The 23,343-nt window shown below is 37.3% G+C and overlaps 1 protein-coding gene across 1 annotated transcript in view; it reads left to right on the top strand.

Moving 5' to 3' along the window:
* LOC123596804 (integrin subunit beta 3 binding protein) overlaps window positions 1-23,343 on the top strand; it is a 72,734-nt gene that overhangs the window by 6,111 nt on the left and 43,280 nt on the right. Inside the window, exon 3 of the mRNA XM_045475102.1 lies at window positions 15,902-15,944. Within this exon, the coding sequence (XP_045331058.1) occupies window positions 15,902-15,944 (43 nt within the window). The remainder of the gene's footprint in view (window positions 1-15,901; window positions 15,945-23,343) is intronic.

Raw genomic sequence — 23,343 nt, 5'->3', positions numbered from 1 at the left:
CAAAAAAGGATGGTGTGTACTTCCAGACCAAGTGGCCCATATACTGGAGCAACTAGCCCACCAGGTGCGTCTCCAACAGCATGAGCTAGCTCATCCACGAAGGAAAAACTGCCCTTGAAACCTTACTGAGCTGTTACTGTGTAATTGCTTGGCTCCTGTCCCTCTGTGCCTCAGTCTCTCAAGGTGCCTCCTCTGCACTCAGAATAACACCAAATAAGGCCCTACTGAGCCCATGGGAATCCAACACTGGTCAGGCACCCTTCGAAGATTTGGAGGTAGATACTGAAATAAGACCCAGTGGAGTATACAAATTTCTTCTGGTATTCCTTTGGATGGCGAAGAACCCTAGCTATCACATTCCTCCCTTTGACATCCCTGTCCAGCAGAAAGGAACCAGAACGGTCTTTGCCCCTCCTCCCATGGCAGCAAGGGGTTCCCTGGCCCCCACAAACTGAATTTCTCTAAGAGTGCTACAGCAGCTTAAGAATCAAGAGGGGGGAATGAGAAGGAAAGCCGACAAGAGCACATAAAGAAGGCTAGCCAGATGTCCGTGGCCGGATACCCCCCTTGCATGCTTTTGGTTTCTGTAATCTTGCTTGCCTCTTGCATCAGCCAACTGCCCACATAGCACAATCGATAGTGCCCCTCCCCCAGCCCCTGTTTTTCCTTGAGCCCCCTGCATTCCTGCCCACCTGTGCAGCTGATAGAAAGTTTCCAAGTACCCAGAAGCTAGCCAGGCATAAAAGAAGGCCAGCGCCAGCGCTCAGGGCTCAACCCTTGAAGGAGACTCCACTGGGCTGGCATCAGTGCGAAATAAACAGTCTTTTCTGATTCTCCCGAGTGTATGTCACTTGTCTCTTTCTGTGTGCTGATTATTTGCTGTAACACTGTAGTTGACAGTTCTTCCTATAACCAATGTTCAGGGTTTGAGTACCCCTTGTAGCCTCCCCTTCTGTCCTCTGTATTCAACTTTAGTTGGCTTTCCCTTTATTAATTTTCACTTTTCTTCCTTTTGGTCAAGATCCTTCTCCAAAGTCATCGCTGATCAAGAGTCAGGTTTTTTGGGGTGCCTGGGTGGCTCAGTCGGTTAAACATCCGACTTCAACTCAGGTCATGATCTCACAGTTCATGGGTTCAAGGTCCATGTCGGGCTCTGTGCTGACAGCTCAGAGCTTTGAGCCTGCTTTTGGATTCTGTGTCTCCTCCTCTCTCTGCCCCTCCCCTGCTCACACTTTGTCTCTCTCTCTCAAGAATAAATAAACATTTAAAAATTTTTAAAAAGGGGTGCCTGGGTGGCTCAGTTGGTTGGGCGTCCGACTTCAGCTCAGGTCATGATCTCACCATCCATGAGTTCGAGCTCCGCATCGGGCTCTGTGCTGACAGCTCGGGGGCCTGGAGCCTGTTTCGGATTCTGTGTCTCCCTCTCTCTCCACCCCTCCCCAACTTACACTCTGTCTCTCTCTATCAAAAAATGAATAAACGTTTGGGGCGCCTGGGTGGCGCAGTCGGTTAAGCGTCCGACTTCAGCCAGGTCACGATCTCGCGGTCCGTGAGTTCGAGCCCCGCGTCGGGCTCTGGGCTGATGGCTCAGAGCCTGGAGCCTGTTTCCGATTCTGTGTCTCCCTCTCTCTCTGCCCCTCCCCCGTTCATGCTCTGTCTCTCTCTGTCCCAAAAATAAATAAACGTTGAAAAAAATTAAAAAGAGTTTTTCTTTTTTTTTTTTTTTTTAATTTTTTTTTTTCAACGTTTATTTATTTTTGGGACAGAGAGAGACAGAGCATGAACGGGGGAGGGGCAGAGAGAGAGGGAGACACAGAATCGGAAACAGGCTCCAGGCTCTGAGCCATCAGCCCAGAGCCCGACGCGGGGCTCGAACTCACGGACCGCGAGATCGTGACCTGGCTGAAGTCGGACGCTTAACCGACTGCGCCACCCAGGCGCCCCAAAAAGAGTTTTTCTTAATTCGCTGGACTTTTGACCCTTAGTGCCAGGAAAGATCTTTCCTGGGTGATGTCACACTCTGGAGGGGAATTATATAGATTGGAAACCTATTGAGGTCAAATTTGAGTGACAGGGAGGGGTAGTAGGGAGCACTCTCAGGCAATTACTGTCTGTAGTCCATATTTATCAAGATTGTAAGCACTGGAGATAATCTTATTGCGTACACTGTTTTCACAAAGATTTGATAGGCAGTAAGTACAGAATCAAAATGACAATGCCAAATTGTGTGATGGTTCTAAACCAGGATCCTCGATCTGAAAGTAGGCAACCAGAAATATTTATTGGCACTTGTTCCAACGTAGGGGAGAAGAGTTCCCCATACGGAGGCAAACCCAGAGTCATATATACCTCCTGAAAGTCCCTACTCAAAGTGGTTATGAAAGCAGAATGGTGATTACTGCAAGAGCACATGAAAGAATTAACCTAATGCATTTGGGGAGATACAGTGCAGGTGTAAATGTGAAACAATAGCTGGTGGCAAAACAGCAAAACTTCAAAGACCTTTAAAAAGTATTATTATCTCAGAAGAACTGTTGGAACCAAATGTGTTATTAATACAGTCAAGTTGAAAATTCAGAAACCATGAATTTTGGACAAGAATCCAGAGTCGGTTAATAGTCCCGATGAAAAAGAGTTTCTTCTGTGAATCCTGAATCTTCTAACAGGCCTGGTCCAGACATTTTGGGAAAACTGTCACATCGGATGTTGTCTACTTCAATTCCAGGAAATCTTTCTGATCATATGGTATGCAAGTCCAGTCAGGGTTTGATACTTCCTTTAGATGTATCACATGAATTCAAGAGTCCATTCCCTCAGGTTTGGCAGCTGAAGGGTTGGCTAACACTCCCTGATAGGGGTCCTTTCCAGCAAGATTGAAGAGAGTCTTTTTTTGAAGAGAGCTGTTTTTTTCCAGTAGATGAAATCTCCAAGCTGCAAGGTGTGATGCTTAGGTTTCTCATCTCCTGGGAGTGAGTGCACTGTGAAAAGATTGCTGTACCAAAGCATGGTTAGTTTTAATAGAAACAGACTTTACGATATTGAAGTGTATCTCCTTTTGTCAACTGTGGATCAAAAGAATCATGAGCCAAGTGCATTGGATGTTCTGTGACTATCTGAAAAGGTGAAAGTCTATGAGTTCCCCAGGGAGTGAGTCTGAACTTTAGAAGGAACAAAGGCAGTGGTTTAGGCCAAGGTATTTAAAGGATTTCTACAAATTTTGCCAGTTGAGTCTTAATAGTGCCGTTAGTGTGTCTCACTAAGCTTGAGGATTGATGATGGTATGCACAATAAAAGTGGTGTAAAACTGACCACACAACACAGACTTGTTGAAGTACCTAAATGATAAAATGGGTTCCCTAATCGCTATGAAGTTCAACAGGGGTTCCCCAGGTAGGGATAATTTTTTTCTAACAGAATTTTGGCCAGAGAAGAGTCAGTGGCCAGTCTACAAAGGAAAATTTTAGTCCAGTGAGAAAACATACAAACCATGACTAAAGCATATTTATAGCCATGAGATGGGGAAGCTGTATGAAATCCATTTGTGAAAATTGAATGGCCTGTGAGGTAATTTAAAGTGTTTGAGAGCCATGCAAACAGGTTTCCCTGCATTGTGTTTTAGGCAGGTGAGACAAGTGAGGGTAGGCACTTTTTGTGACCTTATTGGTATATCCCCACCAATATTGGTTCATTAACACTACTATTTCATTAGTAGACCAATGATTTCATGTGTGCACAGTGGTAAGTAGTGGAAACTTTAGAATTTCTGGTAAGGTCAGGTTGCTAATTGGTCCAGGCCAGAGTTTTCTCTTTTTATCAAACCAAGAATTGTTAGATTTCCAATTGTTTTCGTGTTCTGGGGCCCACTGTTGGATATCTTTGGTCAGTTTTTCAAAATTATCATTTAAGAGAACGTCCCTTTGGACCATGACAGAGGTTTGACTATTGGTTTCCTTGAGAGCAGCATTTTTGGCAGAAATATCAGCGAGATGGCTTCCTTTGGCCTCCAGGGAGTCAAGTTTAGAATGCCCAGGACCTTAATAGGCAGAGAAGCCAACAAAAGTATGGCATCTAATAAATTTCAGACATAGGAACCATTTTTAATTTTATCCCTATTGGAGGTAAGGCAACCTTGTTTCCATAACCTTCCAAAGTCATTAGCTACTCTGATGGCATACGGGCTATTGGTATAAATATTTGCAGTTCTACCCTTGGCTAAGGTACAAGCTCGAGTAAGGGTGTATAACTCAGCCTGTCGGGCCAAAGTAACCAGAGGTAAAGGTGCTAACTCAGTGACTTTGAGGGAGTTGCAATAACAATACCCGGCATACTTACCATTTTCATCCTTTAAATAACCATCAGGAAGCCATGAAAAGTCTGTATTGGTTAGGGGAGTTTCCCATAAATTGTCACGCGGAGTCAGAAGATGATCTGTCAGCATTCAGCAATCGTGAGGGGTCTTGTCAGTGAAGGAGGGGAGAATAGCAAGATTAAAGTTATTACAGTGAGAAAATAATATACAGAGCAGTCACAGGAGGATTTCATAGGAGATGAGATGACTAAAAAGTGTTGAGTGTAATGAAAATTAAGGAGGACTTTTGTGCATGGGGCACAAAGATGATTAAAGGGGAATCCCTATTCCTTCAGTGGCTTTAACCAAAAGGCAGTGGCAGGAATGGCTCTGAGGCAAGGAAGATAGCCCTGTGCTACAGGGTCTACTTGTTAGCTATAATACCCTTTGAGTTGGTGAGGGTCTCCATGTTTTAGGGTGAATAAGGGTATTCCCTTCCCTCTCATACACAAAATGGAAAAAGGGAAGTTGGTAATAGGATGTCTGAAGGCAGGGGCTTTATTACACTTTTCTTTAAAGTCCCCAAGACTTGTCTTCCCAATCTTTCCAAATAAGAGGGTCAAATTTGTCATTTTTTAGTAAAGCATATAGAGACTGAGTCATAAGAAGAATTTGGGGTCCAATTTCAACAGCAACCAGCCTGTCCAAGAAAGTCTCATAATTGGTGCTTTGTTTTAGGTTTGGGGAAGTTCAGGGTGCCCTGAAGACCTCCTGGATCCAAATGTAGTCCTTAATTTCAGGATCAGGTGTCCTAAGTATCAAACCTGGGTTTGAGCAAACTAAGGTTTGTGAAAAGTAAGAATGACTGTCTGTGTAACCCTGGAGCATAACTGTCCAGGTGTATTACCATTCTTCCCAAGTGGAAGCAAAAATATCTTTATCAACTAGAATACTAAAAAAATGCACTGCAAAGCTGAATAACAGTAAAAACTTTGCTTTCAGTGGGAATAGATGTGAACAGTATATGGGGGTTAGGAAAAACAGGGTGCTGAGGAATAACAGTGTTATTTATTGCTCAGAGGTCCTGAACAAACCTCTATGCTTGGACATTGGGTTTTCTCACAGGTAAACTAGGAGTATTGCAGGGAACTAGTGCAAGGGATAATAAGGCACTGAGCCTTGTAATCTTACAGACTTGATGCCTTGGAAGACTGTAGGGTATTGATTAATTCTGGGGAAAGGTTTTGAGAGATCTGTTTGAATCTTGATGGGAGGTGCAATATAGATTCTACCAACACCAGTTGAAGATTTTGCCCATAAAGAGGATGGTAGCTGATCCAACAGGGATGAGTGATCATTGTCCCCAGACTCAGCTATAGTGCCATCAGAAATGGAGCAAATTAAAGATGTCAAAGGGTCATTTAATTCGACTGATTGGCTATTTTGGTTACTACTATCACATTTTAGAATTATTTCCCCCTTTTGGGAGAAAGAAATTCCAGCATAATATTTTTCTAAGAAATCTCAGCCCAATAAATGAATAGGGGCAGAGGAAATAAGAAAAGGGTCGGTAGCTCTAAAGCACCTAAACAAAAGGAAATAAGTTCAGAGACAAGAACCTGTTGAGGTTTATTAAAGACCCCCACTGTTTGAACTGCTTTAGTACCTGGAGGCAGGGGCTGTTTCATGGCAGTGGAGTTCACCATTGAGAGTATAGCTCCAACATCAATAAGGGTAGAGAGATTCATTCCTAATCTGGAGAGTGGTTTCTCCAAGTTGATTAAGAGGGAGGATTGGAAAAAGCCCCATTGAGCCTTGGAGCCCCACTGAGAATTAGGAGGACATTGGAAAGTCTGGCTAAAGGCGTGAAGGCACCTGGAGCCCTTCAGTTTGTAACAGTCTTTTTTCCAGTATGTATGGTGTAAGAAAGTGTTCCAGCTTCATTTTTTTTGCATGTAGCTCTCCAGCACCACTTACTGAAGACACTGTCTTTTTCCCATTGCATATTCTTGCCTCTTTTGTCAAAGACTAATTGACCATAAAATCATGGACTTGTTTCTGGGCTTTCTATCCTATTCCATTGATCTGTGTGTCTATTTTTTTGTGCCAGTGCCACACTGTTTTGATTATTACAGCTTTGCAATATAACTTGAAATCTGGAACTGTGATACCTGCAGCTTTTGACAATCCATTTTCTTAATGGTGTCCTTCAATAAGCAGAAGATTAAAATTTAGATAAAGTCTAATTTGTCATTTTTTTTCTCTTTTATGGGTATTGTTTTTGTTTCTTACCTGAAATTTTATCTACCCCAGTTGTAACAATATTCTCATATGCTTCCTTTAGAAACTTTGCCTTTTCCACATATCTCTATGTTATAGCTCAAATCAATTTTTGTATATAGTATAAGGTAGAAGTCAAGGTTGTTTGGTTTATTTTTCCATATGGTATTCCAGAACAATTTGGAAAGATTTCTCTTTCGTCATTAAATTGCTTTGGCACCTTTATGGTTCCATTTCTGGACTTTCTATTCTCTTCATTTTATCTGTTCTTATGCCCAAACCACACTGAATTCAGAACCACTTTATAGTAAGTCTAGTTAGTGTATGTACTCCAACTTTATTCTTTTTCAAGAATATTTTGGCCGTTATAAGTCCTTTGCCTTTGTGTAAAGATTTTGAATTTGGTTTTCCAATAGGAAAATAAATGTTTGCTGGGATTGACAGGAAATGCAATGTATGTAAAGATCAACTCGGGAGAACTAACATTTTTAAAGTTATCAAGACTTCAAATCCATAAACTTGCTCCTAGTTAGATCTTTCTTTTCTCTAAGCAACATTTTGTAGTCTTCACTGTAGAAATCTTGAGTGTCTTCTGTTAAACTTATTTTACATACTTTAAGAATATTTATTTATTTTTTAAATTTATATCTAAGTTAGTTAGCATATAGTGCAACAATGATTTCAGAAGCAGATTCCTTGATGCCCCTTACCCATTTAGCCCGTCCCCCCTCCCACAACTCCTCCAGTAACCCTGTTTGTTCTCCATATTTAAGAGCCTCTTATGTTTTTGTCCCCCTCCCTGTTTTTATATTATTTTTAAAAATTATCATTTTTTTTGTTTATTTATTTTTGAGAGAGAGATAGACACAGAGTGTGCGTGGGAGAGGGGCAGAGAGAGAGGGAGACACAGAATCTGAACCAGGCTCCAGGCCCTAAGCTGTCAGCACAGAGCTGACATGGGACTCGAAGTCATGAACCGCGAGATCATGACCTGAGCCAAAGTTGAATACTTAACTGACTGAACCACCCAGGCGCCCCTTATTTTATGTAGTTTTTAAATGTGATTGTATATGGAAAAATTTAAGCTTCAGTTTCCAGGTGTTTCTAGCAATAACATAGAAATGTAATTTATTTTTGTATATTCACCTTATGATCTGCACCTTTGCTAAATAGTTCTAATTGCTGTTTTATAAATTCCTTAGGATTTTCCATGTTCGTGACACATCACTGGCAGAATATCAGTTTTACTTTTTCCTTTCCAACACTTACACATTTCCTATCTTTTTTAGAGCTTTGTTAAATAGAAGTGGTGGGAGGGCACATCTTATCTTATAGTCCTAATCTTAGAATAAGTGTTCAGTACTGAGTACAATATGTGTAGGTTTTTCATAGGAATATTTTCCTTTCTACTCCAAGTGTGCTGAGTTTTTGTTTTATCATGAATGGGTGTATTCTTTGTGCAACTACTAATATGACCTCCTTTATTCTCTTTTTGAAAACATTAATTGATTTTAAAATATCAAAACAATTTACATTCTTGGTATAAGCCCCTCTTGGACATATGTTTTGTTGCTTTCATATGTTGCTGAATTAGATTTGCTAATCTTTTGCTAAGGATCTTTGATTCCATGTTCATGAAAATGGATTAAGGACCTAAATATGAAATATATTGGTCAGTAAATTTTTAACAATTCTTTTACCATATTTTGGTATCAGGTTAGGTAGTATCAATGTTGTGAGGATTGAATGAGTTGGAATACGTGTATGTGTGTGTGTGTGTTTGTGTATACACTTAAGATTGTGTGTGTGTGTGTACGTACACTTTAAATCTATTCTGATATTCTCTACTAGTCTTTACTGCACTTAGATTTAAAGCTACTATTTTGGAATTACACTATTCCGGTTGAAAACTGTTCTGTTCAGGAATTTTTCTTTCTCGCCCTAGGGAAAAAAAAATCTTTTAAGAAATGGGATCCTGGTGATCAAAATGATTTGAGAGTACCCTTCGCCCTGACTTCTAGGACCCCAGCTGGTTTTATGTTTAAAAACTGTGGTCCTTCGGGCTCTGGGCTGATGGCTTGGAGCCTGGAGCCTGCTTCCGATTCTGTGTCTCCCTCTCTCTCTGACCTTCCCCCATTCATGCTCTGTCTCTCTCTCTGTCTCAAAAATAAATAAATATTAAAAAAAAATTAAAAAAAAAATAAAAACTGTGGTCTTTCCTTAAGTACCTTTCTAACTAAATGGAATGACTTAACAACAGTAATTCAGAACTTCAATGGCCATATGGGAAACTTTCTATCTCTCCAAAATTACTTTTCTCATAACTGAATTGGACAGCCATCGCTCTAAAATTGTCAAAACTGGGGGTGCCTGGGTAGCTCAGTCAGTTAACCATCTGACTGTTGATTTCAGCTCAGGTCATGATCTCAGAGTACATAGGATTGAGACCCATGTCGGCTCTATGCTGACAGCATGGAGCCTGTTTAGGATTCATTCTCTCTCTCTCTCTCTCTCTCTCTCTCCCCCTCCCTCACTCCCTCCCCCCCTTTCCTGCCCCCCCCCACTCATGCTCTCTTTCTCTTTCAAAAACAAATAAATAAACACTTAAAAAATAAATAAAATTGTCAAAACTGAATGGGGGGGTGCATGGGTGGCTCAGTCTGTTGAGTGTCCGACTCTTGATTTCAGCTCAGGTCATGATCCCAGGATTGTGGGATTGAGCCCCTCATTGGGATCCACCTGAGTGTGGAACCTGTTTAAGGTTCTCTCTCTTCCCTGCCCCCCCCCCGCCTCTTGCATGTCTGTGCTCTTTCTATATCTAAAATTAAAATAAATAAAAACTGAATGGGATACCTGTTTTGATTAGTATTTTGAAGCTTCTGAAAGTTATTGGGAATATAAAATTGCCTCTCTGCAAAATACAGTTTCTAAATGAGGCAAACAAACAATTAAAGAGAGAAACAAAGGCTTCTAAAGCCTCTTTTCTGCCTTCCCCATCTTCTTTGACCCTGAACATGTGGCAGCTGTCCTGTGCTCAGGTTCCACCTCTGGTGCCATTTTTCTTTCACCATCCCCACCTCATCTATTGTTCCCCCATGGTAATCCTTTTACCAAACTTCCCTTTTCCTCTGAACCTCCCCACCCCCTACTCTCTGGGACCTATTAAAACCTGCCCCTTTATTTATTAAAAAAATTTTTTTTTTTTTTAGTTTATTTATTTGGAGAGACAGCAAGCCTGAGGGTGGGGGGCAACTCTAGGTTAATGTAAGCTTAGGCTGAACTAAGCTATTATATTTGTTAGGTTAGGTGTATTAATTGCATTTTCAACTTGAGATACATTCAACTTAGATGGGTTTATCAGGGCATAACCTACTATAAGTCAAGAAAGGTTTATATATATGTATAGAGAGAGAATGATTAAAACAAATAGGACAAAATGTAAATAAGTGACAAGTCTGGGTAAAGGATAACAAGAACTCTTCTTCCTAGACTTTTTTTGTTTAAAATTAGGTAAAAATTAAAAGTTACCCGCAAAAACCTCATCAAGTTGTTTTTAAACACACACACACGCACACCAATGGGTGGATTAAACAGTAAATTAGATACAATTGAAGAAAGAATTAGACAACTGAAAGAAAGATCTGAAGAAATTGCCCAAATTCACTATACAGGCAAGAAATCTAAGAAATAAGAGTTTAGAGATATGGGAAATGGAACTAGAAAGTCTAAAATTACTTCTAGATGAAGTCTATAAAGGAAGAATGAAGGAAAGTCAATATTTGAAGAGATTATGGTTTAGATTTTTCCGGAACTCTTAAGACAGATCCATACAAGAGACTACCTTAGAGATAAGACTGTCAATATGACATCTTTTAGGAACCTGTATTTAACTACCTTAAACAGGATTGAAGAATCATAAACAATTAAAGGACTTAAATATTTGAGATTGAAGCTTTAAGTTCAAAATAAATACAGTGAATTAAATCATTATATAACTCTTTTGTGCCCATCACTGTGTCAGGCTTTGGGGATTCAAATATGAACAGATATTGTGTTTGCTAGGAATTTTAATTTTTGAGAAAGATAGTTTAACAAAAATGTTTAACCTACCAGTTACCAGAGAGGTGCTAGTACAGGGAGAAAAGACAAACATAGAAATGGACTATTTCAACATGATAAGCTTAGTGAGAGGAACTGCTATAGTGCTGTAGAGTAGAAAGGTCCTTAATGCAAAGTGGACAGTGTCAAGGAAAAGTTAGAGATGATTGTGCTAGAATCTCAGGGGAAGGGTAGACATCAATGTGTCATTAAGTTTTATGCTGTAACATATAATACATACAAAAATATTAAAAGATTACCCATTTTCCATATTTAATTCTGGTAAACCTATTTGGCCCCTTTCAATAGATTGTAAAAGGATTAAACTTATGTCCTTTATATGTATGTATGTGTGGTAATACACAAATATGTATATATAAGTTTCTCACAAGCAGAAATAGTAATGAATATTTTATTAATGTTCATTTCTGAGAATACTCATTTAAGAATGAAGTTATGGTGTTTCTCACTTTATTTAGCTCAATAACGATCTCATCTCTATTTATCTTCTGGGATCAATATTCCCGTATATATCCTTTTACTTTTGTAAGAATTCTTTAGCTAATTCACTATTAATCTTTTAATAAGGAAGATGTTAACACACACACACACAAATATGTCGCCCAATAACTGGTTATGGTTTTGACCCGTTATTCATGAAGGATACAGAATTAATCATTTATTTAGGTGCTCTCACATGGTGACCATGTTTCTACATGTAATAGAGTAATATTTCCCTCTGCTCACCCATATGTGATAGTGAATTATTGTATCACCGCCATGAATGTTGAACACAAAAGAACACAGGCCTGAATGAAAGGAATAATATAAAAAGGATATAGGAGATTCTTCTCCCTTCTTTTTTCATTCTCATATATAGAATGGAAAATAAATCATTTCACATATATCAATTTACACCAAAGGAGTCACATGGGATGTGAATTTGGCCAATGCCTTTCATCAAAAGATTTCTAAGCATCTCATAAGCATACTCAATAATCCTTTAAATGCTCTTGCAATATTATCATCACATTATAGTGAGAAGTAAATGGAAGCACTGGCATAGTAAGTGATATTTTTATCTTCCATTCAGAAATTTCCCACTAGTTTACAGGCCAGTATTATTATCAACTTTATGAAGCTTAGTGAGATTATGTGATTTGCCCAAACTTAGGGGAGGAATTTGGCATACCATCAAGGCTCTCTGAGTCTTATCTGCTTTACTAAGTTTATCTCTCTCCCCACACAGTCTCTCAGCTCTGCTACTCAAAATGATATTTAGTGTTTTAAAGAGAAGCTCAGAGCATGTAATTTTGTGTTTATGAGGTGTCATTCCTGGTTCTTAATTAGAAATCAAATGAAAGTTCATATTTTCTAGAGTAATTTCTTTAATATTGTCACCAGTGTTAGTAATGTATAATGAAACTCTCTGCTTGTTCTTTTCTGACAGAATCAGATAATCCTATTCAGGATACTATCATGTGATAAATTAAATAAAATAAGGGGAGGATAGTCTTAGTAATATGTCTGATCCTACAAACATAGTTACTTTCTGTTTCTCTTCATATGAAATTGCCTGTCAAATGTATTTATCTTTCCTAAATGCTGAAGAGCAAAATGCTGGTAGCAACCAGGATTTTGATTCCAATGAATCCAAACTTAGTATACCTAAAAATGGAGCATAGTAGTTAAATTATGGGCATAGGTATAAATTTGGGTTAGATTGAAAGTAGAAAGTAACCTGCAGAGGTTATAAGCAGGGGAAGAAACTAGGATAGAGTAGATAGGTGCCCATTTTAAAAAGTATTTTTAAACTGTGGTAAAATATACATAACAAAATTTACTATTTTTTTACTCTGTTTTTGTAAAGTTTACTATTTTAAATTATTAAGTGTACAGGTCGGTGGCATTCAGTATATTCACATGTGCAACTATCACTGTCATGTATCTCTAAAACGTTTTCCATCTTGCAAAACTGAAACTTTATACCCATAAAACAGTAACTCCCTATTCACCCTTCCTCCCAACCCCTGGCAACCATGCTCTATTTTCTGTGTTTATGAATTTGACTACTTTAAGCACCTGAGTGGAATCATATAGTATTTGTCCTTTTGTGATTGACTTATTTCACTTAGTATAAGGTCTTTAAGGTTCATCTATGTTGTAGCATATGTCAGAATTTCTTCCTTTTTAAGGCTGCCTAATATTCCATTGTATATCTGTGGTACATTTTGTTTACTGATTCATCTGTTAATGGACACTTGCATTGCTTTCACATTTTGACTATTGGAAATAATGCTGCTATGAACATGCGTGTACAAATACCTGTTTGTGTCTCTGCTTTCGATTCCGTTGGCTATGTACCCAGAAGTGGAATTGCTGAATCATATGGCAATCCTACATTTAATTTTTTGAGGGACTGCTAGACTGTTTTCCACAGCAGCATTTTACAGTCCTGCCAGCAGTGCACAAACATTCCAGTTCTCCATACCATAGCCAACAATTTCTGGGGGGTTTTCTGGGTTTTTGATAGTAGACATCCTAATGGTTGTGAAATGGTATCTCACTGTGGCTCTGATTCGCATTTTCCTAATATTAGGGATGTTGAACATTTTTTCATGTTTATTGGCCAGTTGTATATCTTCCTTGGAGAAATGTCTGTTTGATCATTTGCCTTTTTAGGGGGTGTCATTTTTTTAAACCAATGTAGTAACCACAAAAGCTGCTTATAACTTTATAGAAGTCCCAGAGATATATCACTTTTAATTGCCAACGAATACTGGTGGCAAGTGAGTAAATACTTTAGGAAAATATTGCTTCCATATATCTAATCGAGTTTTGTATGTTCTTCCTTTATAATATGCTTCAACCATCTCTTCCTCTATGTTGCTATTAACATCATCCTCTTACACCTAACATAATTTCATGCTTACGCTACAGTTGTGGATAAAAGAGCAGTTTAAAAAAAGGGTAAAAGCATGCTTAATTTAATAATATATTTTGTCAGTGGGCCCAATTCTAATAGAATAGTAAAGGTAGATTGTCATAAAATCTCTGGTAGGTTTGCTGTTCTTTACCTCTTCTTTAACTCCTCCCCTTCAATTCAACAAAGATTTATTATGCACAGGACCTGAGATCTGCGTTTCTTCCCTTCAAGCTGTGTGATAGCGGGCATGTCACACCACCTCTTCCTTATTGGATGAACTGAGTGATTTCTTAGCCTTCTTTTCATGATTCATGCAAATATTACCAGGTGTTGGTTTGGATCCCTGAATTATCTGAAAGCCATATCATCCACAATAAATTATGTTTTTAGAGTTATTATAGAAAATAACAGTCTAACTTTTCTTGTTTGCTTTTATGTATTTCCTTGGGCCTTTAGATCAACACTAGCAACTAAACTGGAAACCTTTTAAATCCAAACATTAGTTACTTTCTGTAAGAATTAATCATCAGTGTTAAAGCAATAATATTTTGAAAGTTAATATCAGGGTAGGGTTTGTTTCCTTCTAATAAGCAGTATTACACCTTAGTATTTATTTATTTTTTTTTCCAACGTTTATTTATTTTTGGGACAGAGAGAGACAGAGCATGAACAGGGGAGGGGCAGAGAGAGAGGGAGACACAGAATCGGAAACAGGCTCCAGGCTCTGAGCCATCAGCCCAGAGCCTGACGCGGGGCTCGAACTCACGGACCGCGAGATCGTGACCTGGCTGAAGTCAGACGCTTAACTGACTGCGCCACCCAGGGGCCCTATACCTTAGTATTTAAAAACAAAGGATAGTTAGCTAAAATTTAAATTAAAAATTTTAAAAAAACAAAGGATAAAAAATGCTGTGCCGTGTATTTTAAGTTTTGAACTCTACTTCTGAAATTTTATAAAATACTAAAACATCTCACACACCTGAATAGGGTACTACATATTCCAAAACTACACACACACACACACACACACACACACACACACTTTTTTGGATCATCTGCCATTTTTATTTGTTCATAGCTCTAGTCTCTTCCTGCTTCATTGAAAATTCACATTAAATTGATTTCAGGTGGACTTCTAAAAGATACAAGTAAATTTTCAAAGTGATTTAATCAATTCCAAATAATGTTATGTGCTAAGCTAATGTAGGTATAATAGCAAAATTAAGTGATAGATTAAATTTTTGTATTTAATATTTATTACTCCATAGTGTTTGTAAATTGTCCATCTCTTCTATTTTTTTCTTGTTCTTGTCACTTGTTTGAAAGTCAATTAAAAAAAACACCTCAATAGTCACTTATTTAAGAATAGTCATTTTCTAAGATGTAAGATTTTTGTTTTTGATAATTCAAATTTTACCATACAATCCTTTTTTTTGCTTTATGCTCAAATTCTCTAATATTTTAGGTAACGTAATTTCTGTTTCTCAGGGTTCAAAGTACTTTTAACGCTGCATTTGTCACTGGGAAAACTGGTTTTAATTTATATTGACCTTTTTCTCCTTTGAGCATTTAGTCTGCATTCAATAAAATGTTGATGACTGCTCTTTAGAAGACAGCTGTACGAAATAAAGTATTATAAATATTCAGCTTTCCTTTCTAAGCATTGTCACCAACAGCTGGGCATCCAGTTTAGCAGAACAGATTTTGCACAGAGAGAGCCTGGCATGTTCCTGAATCAGTTTAGTGAGAGAGACAAAAAATAGTTTCTTATGGATTGGGGACTTATAAAGACATAGAGCATCTGTTCCTCAGTTAAGTCATAGTCTGGTAGCACTGAATCATGTTTAAAGCTAGAATAATGGGCAAAACTTTTTTCACCTTGTTCATACCTTTATTTTAATACCTAGTACATTATTTCTGCAAATAATATACTTTCAACATCTCCATTAAGGGTGTATAAATTATTTTGTCCTTATGTATAATTTCTCAGTAGTGGTATTTTAAAACAAACAGATTAATTTTTACTAAAATTATTTCATAGTATGACTTTAATGCTTGAATTGTACAATAGTACATGTGTGTAGAACCATATATAAAAATCCATTTAAATATTTCATTACAATTCCATATTGAAATATGCTATTAAAAAACCAAGTTTCATAGCCATGAAAATTGCTTTGCTTTCATCATATGGTATTCTGCTTTAGTTGGCAAAGTAACTCAGAATCTTTGTTTATATTTATTACTCTTAAATATTTGGCTACTTAAAGCATGTAAATCTAAGATTTCTTTAAATATTTTGTTTGCAGTGTTAAGAGATCACTGAAATTGGATCACCTCTTAGAAGCAAAAGTAAGTATTTACTTGTGAGTTTGTAACTGCATAACAAGAATGTATTTTTAATTTTTTGACAGCAAATTTACCTTAATAAATAGAAAATTTTTCAAAAAAACATTGTGACATAATTGGGATTGGTACACCATTTTCTATATAAAATATTTTTGGTAAATCCAGTGTATTGAAGTTCCTGGCCAGAATAGGGTTTTCATTTAAGAGGCAAATTATTTAGAAACCTTGATGAGATAATTCAGTAGAAATTAATTTACTGTTTGTGGAAAAAGATATTCTGCCTTTTAAATGCACAAGAAACAATATGGAACAATGGCAGTGCTTTAATCTGCATTCTATAATCTGCTAAATTGAAATAAAAACATTAACAGCATTTTTATATCAAAAATGTAATTACCTCCCTCAGCTATGCTAGCATAATTAAACAATAAAATACTAACACTGTAATAAATTTCACCATGGTTGTCACAATAAAAATAAAATTGTACTGTTGCTATTACTTTTTGTAAATCTAGTCATAGTACATTTCCCAGTGCCAGCATATCATGACATATGTTGGTTTATTATCTTTTCATACCAACTATGGAGCTAGATACAAATACTAATACTGAGATACTTATGGCCTCAGTAATCTTAAATGCAAGTAAATTGATGAGAAAGTAAATTGAAACAAATAGCTAGTCAATAAATGGCACCCCTACAAAATCCCATATGAGAGTGCCACTTTAAGAAATGGATGTTATATGGAATTTCTCTTTGGAATACTCACTGATATTTAACAATTTACCATTTTTAAAACTTCCTAGATGCTTTTTTAAAAAATTTAAACAAAAGTGGCAATATAATGCAATGCCACTAAAAAAATCATTAGCAGTGTAATTAGCAATTTAGAGTACCATTATCCAACTTGTTCTGTACAGAATGCAGCTGTGACTGTAATTCTGCATCTGTTTCTTTGGTCAGAATGGTATTTTGGTAGACGAGTAGTCCAGCTTGAAATGAAATACTGTTCTTTCCTGTCCCCAAACCATTCTTTGGGATATGGTAACGTTATTTGAATAGCAAAGAATAGCCATTTAGGAATTCATCCTTTTTATGAAGTACAATTGTCATCATGGCAGGCTTTCTATCCATTTTTACTCCAGATTAGGATGTGTCAAGGTAGACAGCACCACAGCTAATATCCTGTATTAGAAAAATACATTGTTATGTTTGGCCCAATTCTATACCTTTAAACCAAAGGGACTTAGCTAGCTTGACTTAGCTTGGTATCACATGGCCACCACTTGCTAAATGCAGGTTCCTAGCATCTGATTTGGATTAGCTTTCTTCAACATTTCTCTTCTATTTTCTGACCTATTTCTGGTAATTTCTTCATTCGTACTCTTGCCTCATCATTTGCAGCTCTGTTTGCATGTTAGAATGGACAGCTTTTGCTCTGGTGCTAAGTCTAGCTAGGATTCTGTCTTTAGCTACATTTATGCTTCCATCCACTCCACTCTGCCCTAGAGCAGCCTGGCTCCACAAATCTACCCACAAATCAGTGATCCTACTGAGGCTGCCTTTGCCCATGCAAAGGAAAATCAGACATTTAAGACTTACACCTGTAATTCTAAGAGTACCTAATTGCTATAAAACTACAGAGGAACTAGTAGTAACTTTATGGTCATTTTGCCTTACCAGTATGATACTGAAGGAAGAAGACTGGTATCCACAGAAAGGAGATGACTCTTATATACCGGTTGCTTAAAGTGGAGCCTACTCATTCTAATCTGCTGTTTCCTCTCTCAGAGATGTTCGGAACTCCCAAATCCCATTGTTCCTAAAGCAGCTACAGCCCTTCATGGAGATTAATGCTCCATGATGTTAGGACAAATCTGCAAAAGTCATTTTCCTTATGAGTCTCCTAATGGGGAAAACAGAGGTGTGAATCATACCCTGTGACCTTCCTTTAAAATCTAGAATGTATACTGTAAGTACCATTATTTGCTGGACCTTTCAAATTATTGATGGTTAGTGAGGAGTAAAGAAGGTTCCAGTTTATCATTACCTGCAGTATTTGAGCTGCTCATATTGCCCTCCTAGCACTGTTTCTAGACGGATTTTCAGAAATAAAGATGAATTCTTTATTACAAGCTGCTGCTAATCGCAGTTCAGATGAATTTGTAGGGACAACTGGCCGCCTGGTCATATACCTAGTCTCATTCAGGCCACCTCAGAGAAGGTGTGGAATAAATAGATTGTAGAGATGGGAAGAGAAGGAACGTACTTCCTACCGAGGCCAACTCAGTAGGCTTGCTGCTAGAAGGAATAATAGTGCAAGTTTGGGGGGAGGTTTGTTAATTTAGACATGGGTGCCCAAGCTAGATTACTCTGTTACTATTGATTGGTAGAACACTTCTAAGTCTCATTATTCCTAGCACCTAAACTTCTCTTATCTCTCTGAGACAAGGTTTCTGCTGACTCCTGAAATTAGAAAGAACTTTGAATTTCAGGGCAGTAGGAGATTTTATAGCTCACAGTCTGCAGTCTTACTGATCTGGTTCAAATCTACTTTCTTCTCTCCCTTCCTCCCTCTCCAAGCTGAGCGTGGAGATTCTCTCTCTCCCTCTCCCTCTGCCCCTCCCCTGCTTGCACACATACTAGTGTGCTCACACACTCTCTCTCTTAAAATAAATAAAACTTAAAAAAAAATCAGGATCCAAACAAGTTTTATACATCGTAATGTTTCTTATAGATCTTAAGTATTTTTAAATCTTGTTAAACTTCACCTTCTTTTTTTTTTTTTTGTACAGTAATTTATTTTGAAAAAACTGACGTATGTGTTTTATAAGCATATTCCACATTCTGGAGTTAGTTGATTCTTTTCTTGTAGTGTCCTTCAAATTATTTCTCTATTCTTCATATTTCCTGTAAAACTTGCAGTTAAAGTTGGAGGCTTGATTAGATTCTGGTTCAAATTTTTTATAAGAATAGTTCATCAATAATCTATGTACTTCCTATTTGCATCCCCTCAGGAGCACAAAATGATCTGATTATTGGGTTCAGGGGTTATCAGCCTGATCTACCCATAAGAAAATTAGCCATTAATCTGTCTTCTAATGTTTTTTGTTGTTGTTGTTGAGATGATCATGTGGGTTTTTTCCCCTTTATTCCATTAATATGATGTATTACATTGATTGGTTTAAATCAATTTTGTTTTCACAGGCAAAATCCAACTTGGTCATAATGTATAATTCTTTTTATTCACGTCTTGTTTCAGTTTGCCAGTATGTTGAGGATTTTGGCATCTATATTCACAAGGGATATTGGTCTATAGTTTTCTTTTCTTGTGATATATTTGCCTGGTTCTGATATCAGAGTAATTCTGGCCTCATAGGATGAGTTATAAACTGTTCCCTATTTTTGGAGAGAGTTTGAGAAGAATTGATATCAATTCTTCTTTAAATATTGGTAGAATTTAGCAGTGAAGCTCTCTGGTCCTGGACTTTTGTTAGAAGCTTTTTGAATATTGATCCAATCAATTGATCTATCAACGTGCTGTTGATGTATTCTGATTTTCCATTTCTTTATGATTTAGTCTTGCTAAGTTGTGTATTTCTGGGAATTTGTCCATTTCATCTAGGTTATCTAATTTGTGGACATAACGTTGTTTATAGTACTCCCTTAACTCCTTTTATTTCTCCAAGATTGATTTTAATATCTCCCCTTCATTCCTGATTTTAGTAATTCTAATCTTCTTTTTTTCTTTTTTTTTTTCTTTCTTGGTCAGTCTAGCTAGTTTTGTTGTCTCTTCAAAGAACCAACTTTTGGATTCGTTGACCTTCACTATCTTCTTATTGTCTATTTCACTTGTTTTCTTTTTAATATTAATATTTATTACTTCTTTTCTTCTGCTTCCTTTGGGTTTAATTTGCTCTTCTTCTAGTTCCTGAAGGTAGAAGTTTGGGTTATTGATTTGAGAGTTTCTTTCTTTCTTCCTTCCTTCCTTCTTTCCTGTTTTTTAAGTAATCTCTATGCCTAACATGAGCCTCAAACACACAACCTCAAGATCACACGACCTCAAGAGTTGCATGCTCTACCAACTGAGCCAGCCAACTACCCTAGCTTCTTTCTTTTGTAATGTAGCTGTTTAAATTTCCCTCTGACTCTGAATACTGCTTTCTCTGCATCCCATAAGTTCACATAGGTTTAAAACAACAACAACAACAACACATAAGTTATTTATTTTGAGAGAGGGGAGCAGGGGAGGGGTGGGGGGGGAGAGAGAGAGAGAGAGAGAGACAGAGAGAATGAATCCCAAGCAGGCTCTGCACTGTCAGTGCAGAGCCTGATGTAGGCCTCAAACACAAATCATGAGATCATGACTTGAACTGAAGTTGGACACTTAACTGACTGAGCCACTCAGGCGCCCCTGCATCCCGTAAGTTTTTATATACACTGTATTTCATTTTTGTTCTTCTCAATGTGTTTTCTAATTTCCCTTTGGATTGGTTATTTAGGAGTGTGTTGTTTAATTTCCACATATTTTTGTATTTTCCAAATATTCTTGTTATGAATTTCTAATTTAATTCCATTGTGATCAGAGAACATTCTTTACATGATTTCAGTCTTTTTAAATTTACTAAGATTTGTTTTATGGTCTAACATATCTTCTGTCTTTGCAGATGTTACATGTGCACTTGAGAAGGGTGTATATTCCACTGTTGTTGGATGGAGAGTTCTATAGATGTCTGCTAGGTCGAGTTTGTATATAGTCTTGTTCAGGGCTTCTGTTTTCTTGCTGATTTTCTGTCTAGTGGGTCTGTTATGAAAGTGGTACTATAGTTGGATTTTCTATTTTTCCTTTCAATTCTGCTGGTTGTTGCTTCTTATATTTGGAACTCTCTTGTTAGACAAGTGTGTGTGTGGAGGGGGTCAATAATTGTTGTATGTTCTTTAGTATTTTTTTTTTTTGAGCACCAATAAGTCTTTATTTGTTCATTGTGTTTGTTTGGGGGAAAGAGGAATGGTAAAGGATCAGCATATAGCAAAAGTATAGTGGAAAGGAAAGGAAGTACCCAGTACAGCAAAATCAACCATCGAATAAACACACCCTGGTAATGGGGTCACCAAAGCCCACAGGAGCACAGTCTTCTGCTGTTCAGTAATGAGAGGAAGATATCAAGGAAAGAACAGATAGGTATACAAAGGAGTACTATTCAGCAATCAAAAGGAACACACTATAACCCCATACAACAATGTATATGATCTTAAAAACATGTTGAACAAAAGAAACCAAAGACAAAAGTTATATACTTAATTTATATGAAGTTCAAGAATAGGTAGAAGTATCTGGGATTATAGGAATGAGAAAGTGGTTCTGGGCTAGGGAGTGGAAATTGAGTGGACAGGTGTACAAGGAAATCTGAGATGGTGAAATGTTGTCTATCTTGGATGATACTTGCATCGGAGTATACAATTATCAGAACTCATTAAGCTGAAAACTTAAACTCTGTGCATTTTAATTATGTAAATCATACTTCAATAAACAGACAAAAATATATTTGAGGTGAAATTCACTTTATATTCTGAAGAATATGAGGATTTATGAAGGAATGATGGGAAACAGCCTTGAGAACATTTCATTAAAATCTTCTTGAGGATTATAGTGCAAAAGAATAACAGAACAGTGTTATCTTTAATATTAAAATTAATATTTTAGGGGCACCTGGGTGGCTCAGTTGGTTAAGCGTCCAACTTCAACTCAGGTCATGATCTCGCAGTGTGTGAGTTTGAGCCCCGTGTCGGGCTCTGTGCTGACAGCTCGGAGCCTGGACCCTGCTTTGGATTCTGTGTCTCCCTCTCCCTCTGCCCCTCCCCTGCTCACGCTCTGACTCTCTCTTTCAATAATAAATAAACGTTAAAAAAATTTTTTTTAATTAATATTTTAACATTTTTAAATTGTGGAACAATAATGAACACAAATAGAAACTCCAGTGTATCACCTTTTTTAGCCAGTGTTTTATTTTTCCTATTAAAATATTTTTGAGTTTATTTTGAGAGAGACAGTGTGAGTGGGGAGGGGCAGAAAGAGAGAATCCCAAGCAGTCTCTGCACTGCCAGCACAGAGTCCAATGTGGGGTTCGAAACCACAAAGCCAACCTCGAAGCCAAACCTGAGCCAAAACTGAGAGTCAGATGCTTAACCGACTGAGCTACCCAGGCGCCCCTCCTATTAAATTTTTTTTTATCAAAATAAAATTTAACTATTATGAAATCCACAGATGTTGAGTGGACAATCCAGTGAGTTTTGACAAATGTATACCCCTGTGTGTCAGACATCCAATCAAGAAATAGAATGTTTCCATCACCACAGATCTAATATATTGGTTATATTCTTTCCCTGCTGTCCCTGGAAGATCATGGAGGTTAGTGCCAAATGCTTTGGTTTTCATAACTACTATTACAAATCACAACAAAACCCCAACATTATTAGAACCATTAAGGATGATAATTGTGGCAGCTGATAAGAAGTTAGTTGATCTCTGTGACTGTTCTAGGAACCCTAGGCCCAAATTGTGAAAAGTCCCTGAGAGAGCTAGTATTTAGAGTGTTTTAATATAAACTCCATAATAGTACTAGTAATGCATAATAATGTCTTAGGTGTGACATTCCTATGACCTAATTAACCAGTGTAAGGTTATAAAGAATTACCTCCCTTTAGTTGCCCTAATTTTTCTTTTGTTTCTGGTTGCCCACATACCTACAGTACCCGGGTTTTAAATATTTCACCGATAGCATAGGCTAGTAGTTCATAATAATAATAGCAGATCCTTTCCATCATATTTCATCCTAAAAGAACCCTTAGTTAGTACTTTCCAGATGGTTTATAATAGGTAAAAATCAATGAAATACAGGCACCTTTTTGGTAGACTATGCTTTAAACAAAGTGACAAAGCAAGTTACAATTTGTGAAAGATATTGAAGGAGAATGTCATATATTTGAAATTATGAAGTGAACATTCATTTTTTTTGGGGGGGACAGAAAAATCAATGCCCAAATTTTAGTTTTGCTAACATACAAGGTTTGACCTCTTTACAAAGAGTACAGTGGTATTTGGGCTGATCATAGAATTTTTTTCTTAATAGTGGTGTGAAATATCTCTAAGGACTCAATATTACAAGCAGTTATAAATTATTATAGAATTGTGACTTATTGATTTCTCTTTCCTTAATTTTATTCACATCCTGAATTCTTTCCCTTCTCTAGCCAAACCTAGGCTTCTCACTTTTTCTTTCTTTGTTTTCTACAGGATCTGGTAGCTAGCCCTCCTTATTGCTGAGTGGAAAGAATGCCGAACTTCTCATTTAGAAGCTCAGTCTTCCCTGAAATCCCAACCTTCTTAACTGTTCCTGGTGTG

Source organism: Leopardus geoffroyi, chromosome C1, assembly GCF_018350155.1.
Source record: "Leopardus geoffroyi isolate Oge1 chromosome C1, O.geoffroyi_Oge1_pat1.0, whole genome shotgun sequence".
Classification (NCBI taxonomy): Eukaryota; Metazoa; Chordata; class Mammalia; order Carnivora; family Felidae; genus Leopardus; species Leopardus geoffroyi.
This window is presented reverse-complemented; position numbering and strand designations above follow the sequence as displayed.